The 22,625-nt window shown below is 42.7% G+C and overlaps 1 protein-coding gene across 2 annotated transcripts in view; it reads right to left on the bottom strand.

Moving 5' to 3' along the window:
* The window catches only part of ADGRA1 (adhesion G protein-coupled receptor A1), a 313,459-nt gene that overhangs the window by 53,789 nt on the left and 237,045 nt on the right, over window positions 1-22,625 (bottom strand). For both annotated transcript variants that reach the window (XM_081189457.1, XM_081189458.1), the window contains 2 exons: window positions 11,057-11,184; window positions 7,279-7,402 (listed from right to left, as the gene is read on the bottom strand). In XM_081189457.1, coding sequence (XP_081045583.1) covers window positions 7,279-7,402; window positions 11,057-11,184 — 252 coding nt within the window. The remainder of the gene's footprint in view (window positions 1-7,278; window positions 7,403-11,056; window positions 11,185-22,625) is intronic.

The raw sequence follows: 22,625 nt of genomic DNA, 5'->3' as shown, positions 1-22,625 counted from the left end.
CCCAGGGCGGTATACAACACTAAAAACAACACACTGAATAAAACCACTTAAACATTAAATCAGCACATAAAAAACCTAATCTTATACAGCTGAACCACAGCAATACATCTGATCGTGAACCACATCAAAGGTGGCCATCATGATTGTAACAACTGCTGTGGAATCTCCCTGCTGAGTAATAATAATTAATAATTTTTTATTTATACCCCGCCCTCCCCAGCCAAGGCCGGGCTCAGAGCGGCTTACAAGCAATAATAAAAACAAGATGAGTGATTACAACTTAAAAACAAAAATAAAATACAACATTAAAATAATGGAACATTAAAATATTAAAATGGAGCCTCATTGCAGGAGAAGGAAAAGAAAAAAGAAAAAGGGGGCGGAGGGAATCAAATTGGCTCCAATCCAAAGGCCAGGCGGAACAACTCTGTCTTACAGGCCCTGCGGAAAGAGATCAGATCCTGCAGGGCCCTGGTCTCATGAGACAGAGCGTTCCACCAAGTTGGGGCCAGTGCTGAAAAGGCCCTGGCTCTGGTTGAAGCCAATCTAACTTCCTTAGGGCCTGGGACCACTAGGGTGTTGTTATTTATGGATCTTGAGGCTCTCCGTGGGGCATACCAGGCGAGGCGGTCCCGTAGGTACGAGGGTCCTAGGCCGTGAAGGGCTTTAAAGGTCAAAAGCAGCACCTTAAATCTGACCCTGTACTCCACCGGGAGCCAGTGCAGCTTGAAAAGCACTGGATGAATATGCTCCCATGGCAGAGACGCTGTGAGGAGCCTCGCTGCAGCATTCTGTACCCGCTGGAGTTTCTGGGACAGCTTCAAGGGCAGCCCCGCGTAGAGCGAGTTACAGTAGTCAAGCCTGGAGATGACTGTCGCATGGATCACTGTGGCCAGGTCGGGGCGGGAAAGGTAAGGGACCAACTGCTTGATGCGGCGAAGGTGGAAAAATGTCGCCTTGGCTGTTGCTGTGACTTGCGCCTCCATGGAAAGGGAGGCGTCAAGGATTACACCCAAACTCTTAACGGAAGGCAATGGCACTAATTGGGCCCCCGCAAGAGAAGGGAGTTGGTCCCTCATCCCCATGCTATCCCGACCTAGCCATAGGACCTCTGTCTTCGAAGGATTTAGTTTCAATCGGCTCCCACGAAACCATCCAGCCACAGCTTCCAAGCATCTGGTCAGTGTGTAAGGGGCCGAGTTGGTGTGGCCATCCATCAGTAGATAGAGCTGAGTGTCATCAGCATATTGATGACAGCCCAGCCCAAAGCTCCGGATAATCTGGGCAAGGGGGCGCATAAAGATGTTAAAAAGCATTGGGGAGAGAATTGCGCCCTGCGGCACTCCACACACCAAGGAGTGGCGTGACGACATTTCCCTCCCTAGTGCCACCCTCTGTCCCCGACCAGAGATAAAAGAGCACAACCAGTTACGGGCTATGCCCTGTATCCCCACGTCTGCAAGGCGATGGTCCAGAAGATCATGATCGACCATGTCAAAGGCTGCTGACAAATCTAAAAGGATCAGCAGTCCTGACCCGCCTCGATCCAGTTGTCTACGGATATCATCTGTTAGGGCAACCAGAGCCGTCTCCGTCCCAAAACCAGGACGGAAACCGGACTGAAATGGATCTAATGCCGATGTTTCCTCCAGAAACCTACCAAGCTGTTCAGCAACCGCTCTCTCAATTACCTTACCCAGGTATGGAAGATTTGAAACTGGGCGGTAATTGGATAGGTCTAAGGGATCTAATGAAGCTTTCTTTAAGAGTGGACGCACCACTGCTTCCTTCAGTTCCCCTGGGAATGTCCCCGTGTCAAGGGACAAATTGATAATTTCAACCAGGGGGGTCCGCGCAACATCTGGACACTCCCTAATCAGCCAAGACAGGCACGGATCAAGGAGGCAGGTGGTGGGCCTACCAACTTGGAGGAATCTATCCACATCAGTAGGGAGTATCCGATCGAAATGGTCCAACACTGGACCTGAAGTCAGTCGAGGGGCCTCCAGTTCAGTCACTGTATCTAAATTGGCAGGGAGGTCACGGCGGAGCAACAGGACTTTCTCCGCAAAAAAGCTCGCGAATGCCTCACAGCTGTGGGTCGAATTTGTGCTTAAATTTGGTTGTCCTCCTAAGGACGTTATTGACCTAATTATTCTAAAAAGTACTGTGAGGAAAGCCTTTGACCATGTAGTTCTCAACAGATTACTCACTGACAGGGTCTATCCTGAGTCCCAACATGGTTTCAGAGCTCAGAGGTCAACAGTCAACATGATTTTCTCACTGCACCAGCTGCAGGAGAAATGCAGGCAGTAGAGACACCCCTTGTACATTGCCTTCATAGACCTGATGAAGGCCTTTGACCCTGTCAGCAGAAAATGACTCCTTATACTGCTCAGCAAGAAAGGATGCCCATCTAAGCTCAACAAGATGATTGTGTCCTTCCATGAGAACATGCATGGCACTGTCCAGTATGATGATTCATCCTCAGAAGCTTTCCCTATAAAGAGCAGTGTGAAACAGGGCTGTGTTCTTGCTCCAACTCTTCTTTTCCCTGTTGGTCTCCTATGCCTTCAGCTCAACAGAAGCCAGTGTGTACTTCCATTCAAGGCGTGACGGGGGGGGGGGTCTGTTCAACCTGACACGTCTGTACACCAAGACAAAGGTGTGGCAGGTTCTTATCCAAGATATGTTGTCTGCAGATGATGCAGCCCTTGACAGCACACTCTGAGGAAGCTCTACAGAGATTCATCAGCTGTCTTGTCCAAGACTGCAAGAAGTGCAGCCTGATGAAGCTCAACATCCTGGTTCATCATGTCACCAGCAATCCACACATCAGCATTGGTGACCACGTGCTTGAGGTGGTAGAGCATTTTGACTACCTGGGCTCCATCATAACCAGCAACCTTGCCATCAACACTGAGTTGGACAAGCATCTTGGCAAGGCAGCTATGGCAATGGCTCACTTTCCCAAAAGGGTTCAGGAGAGTGGGATGCTAATGACCAATATCAAGATGAAGGTCCATCAGGCTTGTGTGTTGAGTATGCTGCTTCATGGAAGTGAGTCATGGACGATTTACACCTGCCAGAAGCAACACCTCAGTGCCTTCCAAATGTTTGATCAGGATGATTTGGGGTATCACATGGCAGGACAGAGTCTCAAACAAAGATGTGCTCTTGCAAGCCCACATTCCCAGCATGCTAACACTTCTGTCTTAACGATGCCCATGCTGACCTAGTCATGTCCACAGAATGGAAGATGGCAAGATCCCCAAGGATGAGGTATTGGAAGCTGCCGTCAAGCACCAGGCCTGTTGACAGACCAACTCTGCATTACAAAGATGTCTGCAAATGTGACATGAAGGCTGGCAATGTTAACCCCAACGTATGGGAATCCCTTGCAGGCGACTGCAGTGCCTGGAGACAGACAGGCAGGTCGTGTATCCCCAGCAGTAACCAAGAGAGGAATGACTGCTGCGAGGAGTGCAGAAAGAATAAATGCCATGGTGCATTTGCAGCAGCAAAACTAGAAACCTTCATCTGTTTCACCCGCAATAAAAGATGTCTCTCCCTTCTTGGTTTCTACAGCCACAGCAGGCACTGAAACTCTCCAATGGTTTGACTTTACCACTGCTCCATTGTCTCCTGAGACAGGCGGATGCCAGCAACCACTTTCTTCACTTCCCTACTGCACACAGATATATCTCAGCACATATATGCACTGAAAAACACCTTTATATTTATATATAAAACACACCCTATATTCTATAGTAACATTTTAATTGGGGTGGGAAATCTGTATCAGTCCAAAGCCTGCGTTCCCTTTAAAGTTTAAAAAAAGTTGTCTTCAGAATTAATGTATGCATAACATTGTGTGTTAGCATTATAGTTATATAGACTTGTATCATAGATAAATGAGAGCTCATTCACACTCTCACTATCAGTGGGCTAGATCTGAAGACAACTGCCTATTTGACAAAAGGACACACATTTCAGAAATTAAAAGGGGGCAACCTGAAACCGTTATATAGTACTGGGATATGACATTATTAAATATTTCTACTGAAGTACATTCTGCAGCAAAACAAGCAATGTTTGCTGGAGAAGATTCCAGATAAACGATCACATTACTAAGTGGTCATGGCAACCGCCCTAGACATGCCCTGGTTGATAAAGGATGATGTTCAGGCCCAATTCAAGACCCATCTCTGTCACCAGCGTCTGATATGTACAAGGCAAGACTGTGTGATATGTACCTTTCCAAACTCCCCAGAAAGTCCCTTATCACACCTCTGATCATCTTAGTGAGGCTGTCATCCAAAACTTAAACTATAGTATATAGACGTCCAAGTTACAAATAAAAAACCTCACACAGCCCTGCCCATATCTTCAACCACATTATTTTCAATGTAAACAGCCCTGCTGGATTAGACCAGAGGTCCATTTAGTTCACAATCCTGTTTCCCATGGTTGACAGCCAGATGCTTCCAAAAATCCCACAGTCAGGGTGTGGTGGCAATGACACTCTCTCAGCAAGTGGTATTTGGAGGGGGACACAGAACCATAATGGCTATTAGCTGTTGACAAGATCTAACTTTTATGAATTTGTAATCCCCCTTTAAAGCCACCTAAGCTACTGTCCACCACCTCTTGCGGCAGTGCATTCCATCCATTTCGTTATACACCAGCTGAACAAACTACAAAGCACTCCTAACTTCCCCATCCCTGCCCACACCAGTCCTTACTCACTCCACCGCACAAGGTACCAATTGCTGCACCAGCCTGGAGCTGCCACACTGCTCTAGCCAGACAGCATCACCTGAGGCTCAGTTGCAGAAGGAGTCTGCGTTACTCTGTTAGCTTCTTTTGCCTGTACTGAATCTACTTTCCATTTTCACCGAGAGAGGGATAAAAACTTGCCTCTATCTTCTTTTGCTGTATCATGCATGACTTTATAAATCAGTTATTGTGTCCTGTTCCCTTGGTGTGGGTGGGTAGGTGTGGGTGGGTGTATATACAGGCACACCCACCCCTTAAATTCCCACCAAAGCTTTAGTCTTTCCTCACAGGGAGATGCTTCAGCCCCCTGATCTGCACCTGAAGCTGGGCAGTCAGAATTGTACAATATACTTCAAATGTCCCCAGACCATATCTAGTACATTACTAAGCAATCTCTTCCTAGGGCTCCCTAGCCATGGCTTTGCCTTTTCCACAGCTGTTGGAGAGATGCTCCCTCAGGGTTCATGACGCAATGTGTGCCCCAGCTTTCTTTTCTAATTGCTTCCTGCTCCTTCCACAGCCATAGTCCTCCCACAGATAGCCACAAAGCACTTCCATTTTTTGCATAGTACATTTCTTTACCACCACACTCTTGCCTGGCAGGAGCAAAATGTATCAGTGAGTAGGGAACACTGAATTCAGTGTGATTTAGGCCAGGTACACACCACATACATTTAAAGCACACACACACCGATCATAGAAACTACAGTTTGTCAAGTGCTGGGAATTATAGCTTTGTGAGGGGTAAACCATTTCTGTGTGTGTGTGCTTTAAATGTATAATGTGTACACAGCCTTGCTCTTGGGATTTTAATGTTTTCCTAGGGCTTAGGGTTGCAGTTTAAGAGACTGAGCTGCAACACAGGAAGCCTCCGATGTTAACTTTTGTCTCTGCCAGGAAGCCACTAGGTAGCTTTACGAGTTACACACTCTTGCATCCAACCTGAAAAACCACCTGCAACATGGACCTGATAATATTGACCTTATGCAAAGGGTTACTGAGAACTTTATTGACAAGTGTCTAGCAATGCAATCCTATGCATGCCCCACCCTCCATTGGGGCCTACTCCCTAGTAAATGCATTTAGGATTTATTTATTTTTTAAAATATTAATGGCATACTGATTTTTAGGGGGGGGGAATCATCTCCAAGTGGTTTGCAAGCCACCTATCGAACAAGTAATGAAATACAACCATAAAAACCACAAAAATCCAAACAATATTTCCAAAAATTCCAAATAAACCATTAAAAGCCAAGAGGATAAAGGCTAATTCCACACAAGATAACACCAGATCAAGTTAGTTGCTAAAGTCAGCGGTAAAGAGGGAGGTCTTTGAGGTCTGCTTAAAGCCTGCAAGGGATGGGCTCATCCAAAGTCCCATGAAACTGCATTCAACAATTGCAGTGCCACCACTGAGGAGACCCTGTTCTCAGGCCATACAAGCTGAAAGATATTCCTAACAATATGACCAGACCATATTGAGTGCCTTAGTCCCATCGCTCTCTGACTCTGTATCAAAGTTGGTGCAGCAGTGACCTCATCTGCAAAATGCACAGCTCAAGGCTTCCTCAGAGTGAGCCACTGAGTGTTCTAGGCAGTAGAGGCTGGTGTCCATTGGGACTAGCAGCGTAGAAAGCAAGGAGACTAACAGTAGATGAAGGCAGAGATTGTAATAGCCACAGCTACCCCATGACTGGTTGTAAGTACGAAGGCAGGTGGGTTGTGGGATACTTCCCAATTCTCCATAATGGGCCAGTCTCCAATAGCTCTAGGGTCTCTTTCTGTGAGTCAATACCTAGGAGACCTTTAGCAATCCATGGATGGCTTAGGAGACCCTTTCTATCCTAAAGCTCTATATAATTGATTGGAGAGTGGGGGAGGTAAGAAGAGACAGGATGAAACTCACTCTGAAACCCAGAAGCAAACTCCAGCTTCTGCACTGTCACTTAATTCAAGGCACAGTCTATTTTTAAAACAAGATGCCCCAAAGTGTACTTAATAATAAACACACATTCGAGTGCTGATGACATAATTTAAAAGGCTTAGAAATACTCAACAAAGAAAGCCGCTCTTAAAACTTGATCTCAAAGGGATCTACAAATAATAAACAACTCTCAGTATATTTCTAAAGCGAAAGGGGGGAGGAGGAGGAGAATAACTTGTAAATAAAAACAACGCAGAAAGAAGTTAATAGACTTGAGAGAGATAATCCTAAACATTTTTGTAAGTCCTACTGAAAACAGTATGATTTACTTTCAAGTAAACATGGTTAGGAATGAGCTGTAAAACAGTTCCCCATGCCTAGAAAGACAGATAAGATCTCCTGGCTGCACTGTGGCCCTTTAGTACTAAGAAAAATCTTTACATTTTCCAAACAAACAGCAATTGAAGATCAATGCATCCATCCATATACATGAAGTACACTTAAGGTCATCAATATGTGCAATTCAGTTTTTGTTCCATTATAAAATAAATGCTAATTATAATGCATGCACTCACCGCTTGACAGATAATTGGGTATTTTACACGATTTATTCCACCAGCAAAAACAGCAAAAGTGAGAGCAGAATGGAAACAGAAGTTGAGAAGCATGTGCCAGCCTTTCCTGCTGATTCGAATTGTGCTGTTTGAAGTTAACAAAAACAAAGTCATATAACTGTTGTGAAAAGCATCACATAAATCATAACAACACATTGAATGTACAGCCCTGAATTCCAACCCAGGAGTCCTTCGGGTGACCGGAGGAGCTTGGGGTTGTTTCAGAAACTGTTGAGCCAGAATTGTTATTTTGCACCAACAAGCCTTGCTTTCATAGAGGAAGCATTACAGAATTGCAGTGTTTGAGCCTCAACCTCTTTCTTGGGTCACTTTCTCTGCGTTATTTCACTGAGTTCTTAACACCACTGCCCTCTGAATACATGTTAGCAGCCATGCTATTACCTAACTCCATGATCCAGTTATCCTGCAATGACTCAGATGCAAGTGAAATTGTTTGTTTAACCAGGGGCTACAGGGGCAGGCGGGCAGGATCTCTCTATCTCTTTGTTTTCCTATTTTAGCGTTCAATTAGCCCTTTGAATGTGTAAACAAAACAGAGCCCAAAGCAACTTTGAATGAGGTTGTTATGCAAAGAAGCTTTCAGAAAGATGTACTACCTACGGAACAAGGATTGTGGCTTTTGCATTAGGCTTAATTAACAACAAAGTCAACATTTATTTGGCTGTTGCCTTTCTGTCCCACTTTCCCTCCAAGGAGCTCTGGGCAGTGGGGTTCTCAGGCAATCTGTTACCAAAGCTGGCTCTTGTGGCCATTCAGCTTCAGAACTGGAACAGGCAATGCATCTCTATGGCATTCTCTGAACTAAGCCATGTGCTATAGGAAACAAATGAGCTCTCAAGCCAAGTACTCATGTCTACTCCAGCGGCATGCAATTCCTTCTCACGTAACCCTAGAATCTGGAATGACTCAATGAAGCAGAATGTTGGGAGGTTCAGGACAGACAAAAAGGAAGTGCTTTTTCATGCAGCACATGATTGAATTAGGGAATTCAACTCTGATGGCTTTAAAAGATGGTTAGATGAATTAATGAAGAATAAGGCTACCAAGGGCAACCAGCCATGACACTAGTGTACTACTTCTTGATTGTGGGCTTCACATAGGGACCTGGTTGGGCATTATGACAAGAGGATGCTAGACTAGATGATTTGGATTGATCTCTCAGAGTTCTTCTAATGTTCTTAAGGGAGAAGCAGCATAACTCATTCTTCATTGGCTACAGAGGCCCTGACCGCACAGGAAGGAGACCTACTACTCTGCTCGCATACCACAAAGGTTGCATAAGTACTGGGCCTTATTCTAGAGCACAGACAATGGAGGAAGTAGCTTGATAAACAGACATATTGATTGAGATTTTCAGTGCATATTGCACACTCCTGTATGCTAGAGGAGTACGAAACATCCAATTAATGAAGCATAGACAAAACCAAGAAGCAATACATCAGTTATTGCTGATTTATGTTTATAGAGTACAATAAAACAGCATTTCTATGCCAATTACTTATAGCCAATCACATAAAATGACACCCATACACAAGTAGCAAAATGCCTATCGTGATTATGAGTGGTGTGTGTGTGTGTGTGTGTGTGTGTGTGTGTGTGTGTGTGTGGAACCTGTATATTGAGAGAATCCCTGGAGACCACTATAACATAAGACACACAAGGGACCTCACCATAAAAGTGTCCTCGTGTGCATTGCAAGAAAACTAAATTATTCACACCAATGGGAAAATTTAAATGCTTTCATTCCAAGCTAACATCCAGGTGGGAACTTCCAGTATCTGGTGTCCCTACCACTGAATCAAGGCTGCTCCTGTCTGGATAGTCCTATCGCAAATAATATTGATTGATCCCCACTAGCATAGGAACGGGCCATCCAGATGTTGCTAAGCCACAACTTCCACCATCCCTGACCACTGACCAAGTTTGCTTGGGACTGCTGTGAGTTGTAATTGATGTCTACAGGACCACAGACTCCCCATCCCTACACTCGAGTGTGACAGGATGTTGTCAAGCAGCTTGTACAGATAAGATAACAACTCAACAAAATTTGAAGAATGCATGGGCCGCTACACAAGTTACAGCAGAAAACAGGTACATTTAAAGGAGTCAGCAGAAGCCCACTGCTATCCCATCACACTTATGGGGGCTACATGGCCTTTTTCTCATTCTGTGTGCTATGGAGGGACACATTTGGGAAAGCATTGCCAGTGAAGCTTACCAAGGCATACTGTATGCACAAGGGTGGAAAAGATGTGCATCCATGAAACACGCTATGGAACAGACGTCTGTACGCTCAACACTGTTAATGCAAACTGACACTAAAGGAGACCTTAGTGCTCTTCAGTATGTGACAGTGCACCACTCATTTAATGATTAGGACTGCAATCTCATCATCAGCTACTAAAGGATTTATTTGGGGGTGACACCACTATGTTGTGTCTCTGCATGTGGCCCAGAGTAAAGCACTTCTGTTGGAGCTTGTTAACGTATTACAGGAACATCTCACAGAAATGTAACACTACGGTAATGTGCATGCAATAATTCCTTGGGGAAAGGCAATAGTGGTGGTAGGTGCTATGAGCCAATCACTGCCATTAGCTACTTTGGAGCAGATGCACGGATGATACTTATCAAATTTGGATAGGGGCGGGTACCTCTCCACCAGCCTCCTGCATCTCCCCCTTTCCCTGATTAAAATTGTATTGCTTGCAATGGGCAGGTGCAGCAGTGGCAGGTAGCGAGAAGGGCGTCTGCCTTGTCCCTCTATCCCCTACTCCCTCTAAGTCCCAATGAATGCTGTGTAGTGGTGCACCAGGATAAAATGCCTGGTGATGTATGAGAGAACTGCATCTCCCTTCACTTGTCCTGATGCCTGAGCATCTTGCGCCTCTCCCTGTGTGTCGCTACTGCTGCTCCTGCCAGGCACCAAGTCTTTTTAAGAGAAAGGGAGGCATGGGGAATTAAGTGCTTTGGGAATCAGGAAGGGCTGGAGCAGAGGGAGGAGTGCAATGATTTCTTAAATGCCAGATTGCTTGGGAAACAAGCAAAATGATTTCTGATAGTGAGGATGAAATAGCTCATTGCTGAGCCAGTGCAACGTGAACCCGGGGAAGCTCTTCCATCTCTATTTTGCATGTTTTCTTGAAACCACACAAGCAAGATACAAATGATTCAAAATAAATAAATACATAACCCCACCTATCCTGCCAGCCTGGAAAATGAGTCCTGGATATTCTAAGTAAATTAAAAGTAGTGTAAGTATATCCAAGCTCTGTTGCTGGGTGGCTGAGATTTCACCTACAATGTCATGACAGAGGGATGTCCCACCCCTCACTCATTGCAAGCAAACCATCAAGCTGTGGAAAGCTGGACGGCATCTACAGCAAGGATACACTGCTTCAAGGGATCTAAGCAGGTAAAGGTGGCTGGGGTAGGGGCAAAACCACCTGGTCAAGTCCTTGGCTTGCTTTTGGCCCCTTTTTGGCAGTTCACAGCTCCCCCCCCCCACTGCTGAGTCTAAGTGCCGTGGGGGGAGGGATGCAGGGTACCTGAGATGATAACATTTACTAAATCATGCATGCCAGAATTCCTGCTGCCTCCAAACATCTGAAAATTGGATGGGGTGGGGGAAATGTGAGTTTTGAGCACTTTTTTTTTACTGCAGAAAATGGAATGGAAACAGAGGCTGGCTCAAATGAACTGTCATATTCCTTCTTACCTGTGATGCACAATATAGGTGATAATTGAAGCAAACAGGCACAACAGCATGACAGCAGTACATGCATAGACCACAGGGTGCAGGAACTCCCCAGGGTACTGGGGGAGGGTCAACACTGTCTTCAGATCCTGCCAAGTAAGGAAGACAAAACAGATTAATCTTCTAAAAGTATACATGAAAAAGACTGCAACCCAGTGCAGCGCTATACTGGACTTTTCCCAAAGGTTTTATTATTATTATTATTAATGGTTGTTGTTGTCAGTCAGAAACCTTGATCTATAGGAACATGCCTGAATTTTAAGATTGGCACCTGAGACTGCTCTCTGGTTCACCATTGAGTACTTGGAACTGGGCCTTTTCAGGGTGCCTCTCATCTTGGAAGACTGTTCCCAGGAATCTGTTTGGTCCCTTCTTTGTTGAACTTTAGGAGAGCCTTAAAGACTTTCCAAAAATTTCTGCTCCCCATGTGGGTAACTTTATGATGCTGTGTAATAGATGTTTTTAACAAATGCTTCTATCTTTTAATGTCATTTTAATAACCTGGAATTCCGACATATGGGCATTTGTTATATGTTTGTGATTTTTGATGCTGCTAATTGCCTTGGAAGGGTAGATACCCTAAAAAATAGGTTTTTAAAAAAATCTATTTCAAAAACAAAAATATACAAATCCATGGTTTAGTCTAATTATAGGTACCGTATGCATGGAAAGAAGTCAGCTAGCTTTATATACTATAGACAACAACCCTGCTCTTGTTTACATAATCAGTTATACCTGCATGAGAGAGCAATTAGTCAGAGTCTGCAATTTCACCAGGGATCCTTGTCCTGTCTTTCAACTGACTTTGGCCTCTCATTAGCTCCTTGAACCTTTGTGGAAATAAGCCCACATTCCTGCACACCATTTACTGCTTCCTTCATAAGCAAATATGACATTCTTCCACACAATAAATGCTTGCCATTCTTTGACAGAGCTCAGAATCAAAACTGAGTCATATCTTTCCCCCAGTTTGTGGGGTCGCATGCATGCCATACATTTAAAGCACTCTTCAGTCATGACTTCACCTGAAGAATCCCAGGAACTGTAAGGGTGCTGGAATTTTAGCTCTTTGATGGTTTCCCCAGCAGTGGCGTAGTGTGGGTTGTCAGCACCCAGGGCAAGGCAAGTAATTTGCGTCCCCTAACCCGTGGATTTGCGCCCCCTAACCCATGGATTTGCGCCCCCTAACCCGTGGATTTGCGCCCCCTAACCCCCAGATGCTGCGTCCGGTGCGGCCGGCCCCCCCTGCACCCCCCACGCTACGCCACTGTTCCCCAGCAACTCTCTGAACCCTTAACAAATTACAGTTCCTGGGATTCTTTGGAAGAAAGCCATGACTGGTGTATGCTTTAAATGTATGGTGTAAATATGACCTAGGTTCGATTTTTGCCAATAAAGTAAGCCAACCCACTTGACTAGTTCAATGAATTAGCAAACTGGTATCTTGCAATGGAGAAAGTGATGCAGATAGACCTATTTTATTTATCCAAGGACATAAAGCAGAAGACCTAAATAAATGGAGCTAATTATGAAGGCAGTGCCAGGGGCTTATGGATTCTAATTCAGAGAGCAGAAAGTCTGAGAATTTCACCACCTTTGACCTACAGAATCTGTACGTCAAGTGGGTACTAAGGGTAGCATTATGATCATTTCTATTCTTAGTATGAATAGTACACCCACTCTGTGATTGCTAGAACTCCAATTCCAGCCAGTGCCTGAACAATCAAAATATAAATTTTAAATTTTTATCTCAGCCGAAAGTAAAGAAATTCAGCAGAATTCCAGCAGTGTTCCCTCCTCTCCAAACCAAGGTTTCTGAAGCCACTTACAAACAGAAAGACAGTTCCATATACCGTACAATCATAAAATAGACAGTGATACTGCGCTTTCAACAGATTTAAAGCAATCATTTCAAATACCCATCAATCAAATATAAAAACTGAAAGCACTGAAATTGTAACAAAGTCAGCTACAAATCAACACCAGCCTGCCACTCCCTTTACCCAGCCCAGCAAATCTTCCTTCTCATTAGAAACACCTTGGATTTTTTCTAAAGACCAAGAGCGAACTGGTCCAGTAATCCATCCACAGACCTGAATGCAGCCAGTTACGCACTGCCAGAAAAAGAGGCCAAAAGAAGAGACCAGTATGCATGAAATTTGCATCCAGTGATTTATATACTGTTGCATGTCACCCCAACCTCTGAGCAGTGCAAGATTCCAGGAGGTCCAGTTTTGTGTCTCCTTTGGAATGAGGCACAGTGGAGACTGTGGTGTCTTTATGATATGTGATTTTTTTTTAACACATATATACAACCTGACCCTGTGATGGAGAGATTTCACAGAAGTAACACCCAAAAGGGTCTTGTTTCTCCATAGCCACAGCCTTGGATTCAAGCAGAAATCAACAGTCTCTCTGACTCTCTCTCCAGCTTTCTGCTTTTCCCTGCAACTCTCTGATCTCAACTCTGGCTTTGTCTTTCTAACTACTGCAAGTTGAGGGATGGGCCTCTGTGGCTCCCACCAATTTGCCATCTCACATTGAGCCCCTTTCCTTTGTTCCCCTTAACAGGTGATCACCTCATTAGGTGTCCTATATTTTAACACTTGCTGAATCCAGGGATTAGAAGGATCTCAGCATACAGCCCAACACTCCAAACTCATAAGAACACACAGGCACAAATTTAGAAACCATTATTATAATTTAAATAGAAACACAATATATATCACCCTAGAAAGAAACCAATCCTGTTCTGCCTCATAATCAGGGGCAGCTAACTGCTGACGGGCAACTTCAAAGCTCCTGCTCTACATTCCTATGGTTTCTCATCCTTAAATCAAACTTGGACTGGACACCTCACAATTAGAGAAGACCTTTAAATCGAGGAATGTCAGCAGATAGCTCTTCAAAATACAGTGGTACCTCGGGTTAAGTACTTAATTCGTTCTGGAGGTCCGTTCTTAACCTGAAACTGTTCTTAACCTGAAGCACCACTTTAGCTACTGGGGCCTCCTGCTGCCGCCACGCCGCCAGAGCACGATTTCTGTTCTCATCCTGAAGCAAAGTTCTTAACCTGAGGTACTATTTCTGGGTTAGTGGAGTCTGTAACCTGAAGTGTATGTAACCCGAGGTACCACCGTAGACTATTGTCTTCTGTAAGGTAGGACATACAACCACTCTAGTCCCAAAGGAAGAATCCAATTTCCTCTTGCACAGGGAGACATGGTTGATAACCATGTCTGGGAAATATCTGCATGGGGTTCTTCCATATTCATTGTACTTTTTCCATGAGATAATTTCTCCTAGTACTAAAATGTTCTAATGTACCTCCTCATGACAACCCAAGTCAGCTGCTTCTTACCTGCTTGTTTTGCTTCTGTCAAATTGTTCAACTCTCACTTGCATAGTGGGTACTGACATGGGCTGCTTTATGAAGACCCAGGAGGCATTTAAGTAAGGCCTCGTTTGCTCTTTGCTACTGTACAGCCTTTTCATAGATATTTCCAGCTGTTCTGCTGTCTGCAGATGACATAAGAAATACCTTTTGCTCACTTTGTGAGCTTTCAAATGAAAGGAAAGCTCTCTGTTTATATTATAACATACATATTCCACTGAGGATAGATTTTCCTGTATTATTTTAAATTAAACAGGACAAAAACAGGTCTGAAGTTGAGGAATGAATCCTAGATGTGATAAAGCAAGGGTTCTCAAGCTTTCAGCTCCCATGGGTGCCAATAAGAAATGGAAATTCTGCAGTAAACACTATGCAAGAAGGCCTTCTGCTTGCTTGCATGTATGTGGCTGGCGCATGCCAAGGCCAATCTGCCTTGGCCTTTGTGCATTAAGCCTTGATTTCCAAGGCCACACAGAGAAAGGGTTATGTTATGTCTAATGTAAAGAACATCTGAATTAGCTGTGGCCAAGGTATCTGTAAACCCTTGGATGGCATTATGCATAAGTTTAATTGTAAGCAGTGCATTTGATTGTGATGACACTTGGGATTGTTGAATATTTATGCTGTGATTCTGCACCTATTTATACCTCCAGAAACGTGAGCGTGTGCAGCTCAGTGCAGAACTGCCGCCTTAATGTTCAACAGGAGTGCTTCTGCCTGCCACTGTTGATTGCTCGGCAAGAAAAACAACAGCAACAGCAGTGGCTTCCAGCTCTCACTAAGGTAATCACTGTTATGGGCTATGGAGTCTGGTTAGAATTCTGTTTACAGGCCATTATCACTTCGGAAATTTATCTAACTGTATAGTGCCAATGTCATGATTCTAGGAAGTAACAAGGTAAGTACTTCCTTTTATGTTGCTAAACAACAAAACACCAACAACACAATTTTCTTTTGGGGTGGGTGATAATACAACTGGAAGTTCTAATGCTACAATGGCAACATTAAATATATGAGTGGAAAAATACATACAAAATAACAATAGTGAGTTACTTAGAAGTGTTTCATTTAGATAGCCCAATTCAACACATGCAAGAGCCTTTATCTGGGTGTATGTATGTAATCACAGGATTCATCTCATCATATTACGCTCAAGTGCCTCTATGAAAGCTACTGCCATATGTCCTGTTCAGTAGAGCCATTTTGCCTACAGAAGAGTCATGAACAATCGAGCCTTTAAAGGCCATTTTCATTTAAAACTAGTCATAATTTCATCTTTAGCTCACTTCTGATCTGACACAGTAAACCTGTCAAGCGATGAAACCTTAAGCTAAAATACCACAACGTATTAACGGCATTGTAAAATACCCTTTATTCTGTTCTGTACACAGAAAACTGATTTCATTACAGATACATGATAAATTAATCTTGTCTGCCTTTTAATGATAATTAAATCTTATTGATCTGTCAGACTCCCCTGAGTGATCCCCCGAGAGAAAAAGCAAGTGAAAGATAAAGATATTTTTTTCCACACAGTATGCAAAGTAGTGTAATTGTACATCACATCTGAACAAGGCAGTTTTCTGATTTTATGTCCTAGAGGAGAATATAGAGGACATAAATATTGGTAACTGGCAACGGATATCTGAATTTTTAGAAGAGGGGATACTGAAAAATAAATATCTAAGCATGGCTGAAAATGCAGAAGGACGTCGAGGATAAAGCCTACGTAGATAAAGAAGTAGAAAACAGTAATTGCATCATCCTTTCCATGGGAATTATTCTATTCCAGTAGTTATGAAATAGCTTCAAATAATAGAGGACTTTTATTTCTCTTCCATGGGGAAAAGTTGTCTCAAACAGAAAAATCTATAATACAGAGAAACTGTATATAAATCTTTATGTCATAGAGGAGAAGACAGCTTGAAGGGTACCTAGAAGCAAACATCTGAGTAATGGGAATATGGTACTTGAGTCTAGAAATGTAGCGACAGTGTGGGGAGAGGTGGAGAGGAATAAATCACTATGGACATTTGCAACTGAGGTCAGATCCTGTGTCTGATGAGGTAAGAGGCTAGCCCATAAAAATCCATGCAACAGTAAATTAGTCAGTTTTCACGTGTGGCAGCGCTCAGTTCTTTCTTTCTTTTTTGCTACTACATCCTAACATGGCTACTCCTCTGGAATACGCACCTGTTCAACTCTTTGATGGGGTAATTTTTTTTTAAAGATTGTGCAATGTATTGAATTAACTGTAGGGGGATAGATGTTAAAGACAATACTATTAAAACAACACAACTTGTTTTAAAGGACTTTTCTGCTACTACTTGATAAAATCATATAATTACGAATGGAAATAACATTTGAGCGTGGCAAACATCTAATAAAACATAAAGCAGTCCAATAGATTTCAGGTTGGGTCCAATGGTGGTGAAAGCACGGTACCTGATTTCCACTGACTGCCCCTGCTAGCTGCAGGCCTCTGTGCCATACCCCACACTTTTCCAGAGGGCCCCACAGGCCGTAGGACCAGATCTCCAGGAGAATGGAAACTTAAGTGTTAGGGGAAACTGGCAAAAGACTTGTGCTCCACCTTTTGCCAGCACAGCCACATCAGATATCATCCTCGGTCATTACAGAAACATATTTCCATTTTTAGTATACTGATTTACTTGGGGAAATCCCATGGGCTCTCTGTCCCCCACTGGAAGGGAGGCAACGCTCAGTGAATAAACACAGATCATCCCAAAAACATTTCCCATCTATCAAACTTCAAAAAATGGGATGGAGTGAGGAGGCCTGGGATGAGGTATTTAGTTGGGGTAACATGCTTGGTGCTGACTCTTCTGTAGTTTAATGAATCTTTCCAAGTAGTTATGGATGCAGTCATTCCTATCACAAAAGAGCACAAGGGTGTTGTACCTAGCTCAGCAAGGAATGCTTTTTCTATATCCTACGGTGGGTGGAATGGTGGTCCATCGCCACAAAAGAAATGGAAGTTGGGGGCAGGAAAAACACGTTACTGTTTCATGGGGAAGAAATGTATGTGTGATTATCATAAATTTATTTTATTGACTTGGGGGGAAGGTAAGGGGGACAAAGCTTGGGGTCACTTGAGAAACTGTAATAAGGACTGAAACCTCTGAACGACTTGCTGGAAAAGTACTTTAAAAAAAGTCTTACATACATCCTTTACATCCTTTCCTCAGTGGGACTTACTGAGGAGACATGCACAGGACTGTACTCTTAATTAAATTTCTGGAAGCATGCTAAAGTCAGCTGGTTTGTGGGCTACCGCCACAGCCTAAACCAATAAATCATGGCAGCGATTTCAAAACAATGGCTCAAAAGTTTCTGTGGAAATAAGGCAGGGATTTTGTTTTACTAGCAGAGAGAAAGTTTTGCCAACATTTTATGTCGATTTACAAGTTCTGGATTTTCAAGGCTTCAAATCCGGAACAGACTGCCATGATTCTAAAGGAGAAATGTCAAAAAGACAAATGGTTGATCACTGTTTTAAACAATGGGTATCTGAAATCAGGCTTCTCATGTAACAGTGGGCAGATCCAGTCTAAAGAAATGTCAAACATTCAGTTTCAACCACAGATAAGACTTTTCTATAAAAACTTCACTTCTCTCACTAAGCTGAAAATGCATGCTTAGTCTAAGGTATCACCATAATCACCCCAATGAGGTCAACTTTGTCTAAAAAGAGAGTAGATCAATCTCTAGAAGCATACTTGATCTATCTAGACACAAGATTTACAAGCCTATAGCTCCTAATCTACATAGTAATGATTTTTTGCATGAGGTTAATGTAATCTGGCACAAGGGATCCATAACATTACCTAATGAATTGGCATTCGATGTCCGTAACTTGACTTATATGGACACAGAAGTATAAGGGATGCAGCGCATCTACACTTCTATACTGTACAGAGCACCATTTCAGATTTTGGGATAGGAACAGGAATCTTAGAGAAGTTTAAAGACACATTTTCAGATAGAATCAAGATTTAATTGCAAAAAGCAGTGTGTAGTCTAAGGTCATCTGTGGTGGTTACATTTTTTATGCCTCATAATAACTAGAAGCATGTTAGCAATACAGGTCAAACACTTACACTTGTAAAAACTTTTTCTTAAAGGCAAAAAGACCTGATATTTGGCATACCCAGTATATAGGCTCATTTAATTGTTAATATATTGAGTGTCCAGATATCAGGGGTGGCTAACTCCCTGTTTGGGGGCCTGATGTGACTCTCCAGGCAATTTATTTCTGGCCCCCAAGCTCTCGTCAAAATTAAGTGACAGCATTTATTTATTTTAAAGCTGGTGCTGGAATGGGAAGAGAAATACTAACTTGTCTCATTATTCTTATTCTTATTTTACTACTACTCCCTGTATCTTCTCATTGTCTCACATATTCATTTTTTCCTTCAATTTATTTTATGCCCTCCCCAGAATAGTAATTAATACACATCTGCATATCTGAAAAGTGTTTATATTTGTAATCCCACTTTGTAACTTGCCTCCAGAACTCTTTAGTGCATGTCTTCAGCATTTCTGTTTCCTTGCGTGACTGTCATCACACAAGGACAGGTGGAGGCATACACACTGGGAAGCCCTGTTCCCTCCTGTGCATCACTTCCCATTCTTTACAGTCATCCATGAACAGTCCTCCAAAGTTCTGGAGTAAGGAACCTCCTGTGTTTATGGAGGTTCTCTTTGGGGATGAGGAAGGGGTGCACCAGAGGGGGGAATGGCTTGCCAGTGCACAATTGCACAAACTAAGGGCTTAGCCACACTTCCTCTTGTCCCACTCCTTTTCTGTGGGGGAAACCGCTCTTTAGAGCCCAATCAGAGCCAATGGCAGTTCAAGTCTTCCCATTTGTTCTGATCTATCACTAAAGAATGTGTTTTCCCTTGGAAAGGAGTCTGCTCAAACCCAGACTTAGAAAGACCCATGCTTCTGAGGCATGTGGATGAGCCCTAGCAGAATGAATGAAGAGGGTTTTTGTATGGCTCTGATTCTAAACATATATTTCTGGGCAGAAATCTATTGCTTCTTTTTATTATTCTAAACTTAGTATATAAAATCTTGATTTTTCTAGATCTGGGAATTACATTAAATATACGATCCTGTTGCTCCCAAACAACTTAGGGAGCACAATTAATATGATTTAATTCTTATCATTGCCTTTCCAGTTGGTTCCACTCCTAAAGACAATCACCTCTTATTCTGCAATGCTCTTAACATCTGCCACAAGGACCCTGGCAGCCTACCAACAGGGAACAATTTCCTACAATCACATGTGATTCACTGTGCCAAATCCATCCCTGCCAAGCACTTCTTCCTCTTCAAATGTGTGTCAGGCACTCAGGCCCAAGGGCAGATGAGACAAGCAATTTGAGGCAGGGGCCATGGTGTCTGCCGGTGTAGAGTAAGGACCAAGAACCCAACCACAGTCAGAAACATCTCTAACTGTCGGAAGTCAGCAGATGTCAGATAGCTTTATAACAGTCAGTGGCCGCAGAATGATGCTCTGGTGCCACCTAATTTCCTAGACTAGGAGGATTATGGGCTGTGATACAAATCTCTTGGATGGAATTGCCTTCAGTTTCCTCCCTTAATCAGCAGCCAAGTTGTACTGGGAACTAATGCTGGATCTACTGAATTTCTGGCTTGACCCCATCACACTTGACAATATTTCTGTAATCTTTCCACCCTCTTCCACCTGAGACCATAATTTTTTTTTAATTTAAAGTTACATTTTCCAGAAAGTATGCAAACCTTTAGATACAACTGTTAATAAAAAGCATGAACATATTGGGAAATATTGAATGAAACGCAAAAAATGGATATATCACGCTGATATATTCCTTTCTATCTTGGCTACACCAACACTTTAAACAACTGAGCAACATCAAAACCTTTCCACTTGCTTGAACAGAGAAGGGGCCAGCCTATAGAGACACCTGGATATTTGCTTCACAACAAACAACTCTAACACAAAACCAAACTGTAATAATTAATCTGACCATAGTGTCATTGCTCTAACAGTTTAACAAAGAGATGGGCTAATTTAGGCCTACGCTTTATGCTGTTACACAGCAGGATTTACATTATCCTTGCAGCTATGCAAACAACGTTCACAAGCACTATTGCCTTACTAACACACTTTGTCTTACTGCAGCTAAGCCTCAACACAATAATACTCCATTAAGGTTTGGTGGGGGGGGTTATGTTTCCATGTAATTTAGAACTCCACAATGGTTTTTCTTTTTTAAAAAAGGAACACCAGAATTAATCTATATATCCCATGGAACAACAAACCATAGGGACTGCTCACATCATTTCAATGGAGTTTGCAGTAGGTAGCTTTCCTGGTGGATTATTTCTTCAGCACATTCACATACTATGTATTTGCAGAATTATCTCACTTAAGGGTGCTTCCAGATGGGTGTTAACTGACGGATTGGTGCTTCTCATGCATGCAAGATTTTGCAACATCCACATGACATCACTGGCATCGAAACGCCAACTTGAATTTCCCCCACCTCCACCATTAATCCAGATTTACTTTTTCCAGGGAAAATCCAGTAAGGGGGGAAAAACTTAAAACCCCCAAAGTCTGTTGCCAAAGACCCATTTTTGATACTTCTGTGACCTGTTTGCAAAGTACACTCCTGTCCGGAAACAACCTAAACTATTCAACCACACTGTGAGGTAGATTAGGCCAAAAGAGAATGACAGGCTGAGGGCCACGCAATGAATAGTATTAAAACCAAGATATATCTAGATCAATTCCAATATTCCACCCACAACAGGAGTTCATATTTATTTGGCATGTCTATATTACTTTCTTGCTGGTATTAGAGAACATGTAACTATTACTTGGGCTAAAGAAAAACAATCAATTATCACAATAAGAGATGCCACTGATAACAGACATCCTTCACTGAGTATCTAGGTATTCTTCACCCATATTCATGTCAAATCTCTAACTTTAATAACCCAAGATGTCCTATTGCAGATGAACGATTTCAAATGACATGGTGGTTGTTAGAGATTTTCACTGATAATTTTAGAAGCTCCAAGAAATCATTCTCAATATGATGATGAAAATTGGCTTGTTTTCAGAGGTATGGAGGAGGCATATTGCTTCTACATACATTGCTTCTACATACACATACTTCAAGAGCAGGACTGGGTGAACAAAATTATATGTTGTTATTGACATACTAAGAGTTTTAAGTAAAAACATGGTATATAATGAAATTCCAATCTTGTAACCAATCTCAGTCGTTATGTTAAGACCCACTAAAGGCAAAAGAATGCATAATACTGCACACATCAGATTACATGAAGTCGTATGAAGTCATCTAAAAATAGATCCATGGTATTTGTAAAGACCAGAAAAACCAGAGTTTCTCCCATTCCCATTCAAAGTTTTTAAGTTCACCACTTAGAACTGACTCAGTTCTAGGTAAGCCCAAATGGGTGTGGTACCTGCACCAACAACAGGTGCTTTTGGGGAAAAGAATCTTGGGAACCAGGGCAGAATTATCGAATGAACAGCTAAGTGTTTGAATATAACTTTATTTGCCAAAAATAAAATAAAAAAGTGCTATGTTAATTGACAGCATTTGATCTTCAGATGGATTCTGAAGTATTCTGCAGTGGCTGAAAAGAAATGGATCACATAACATTGAAGGCATTCCGTTTAATAAAATAGACAATAACATTTGAATTTAAGGACTCCTTGTCACAGCCTTGAGCCATGATTGGTTGACATCTGTGCTTCATCTGACAGCAGCAGATTGGTATTCTCTACACACGTCCTCCCAATTCCTGTTGTCTGTGTTTGCTGCCCTTTACACATTACACACACAGTGCATTATTTACTCAACTATAAACCTTTCAGTAACGTTCACAGGCAGCACCTTCTCTATGCAAGTATGCACCAAAATTAAGGCTAGCTTCAATAGCATGGTGTGCCGACATGAGGACTGCCTCTTACAAAATGTCAAGTGGGTCTGAATAACCCTTCTGAACGCTGTAGGAAATATTCCCTAATGTGGTTTTCTCCAGCTGCATCTGTCACTGTTTCATGTTTATTTCTTTGTTTGATGCGA

Source organism: Podarcis bocagei (assembly GCF_964188305.1).
Source record: "Podarcis bocagei genome assembly, chromosome: 4".
Lineage (NCBI taxonomy): Eukaryota > Metazoa > Chordata > Lepidosauria > Squamata > Lacertidae > Podarcis > Podarcis bocagei.
This window is presented reverse-complemented; position numbering and strand designations above follow the sequence as displayed.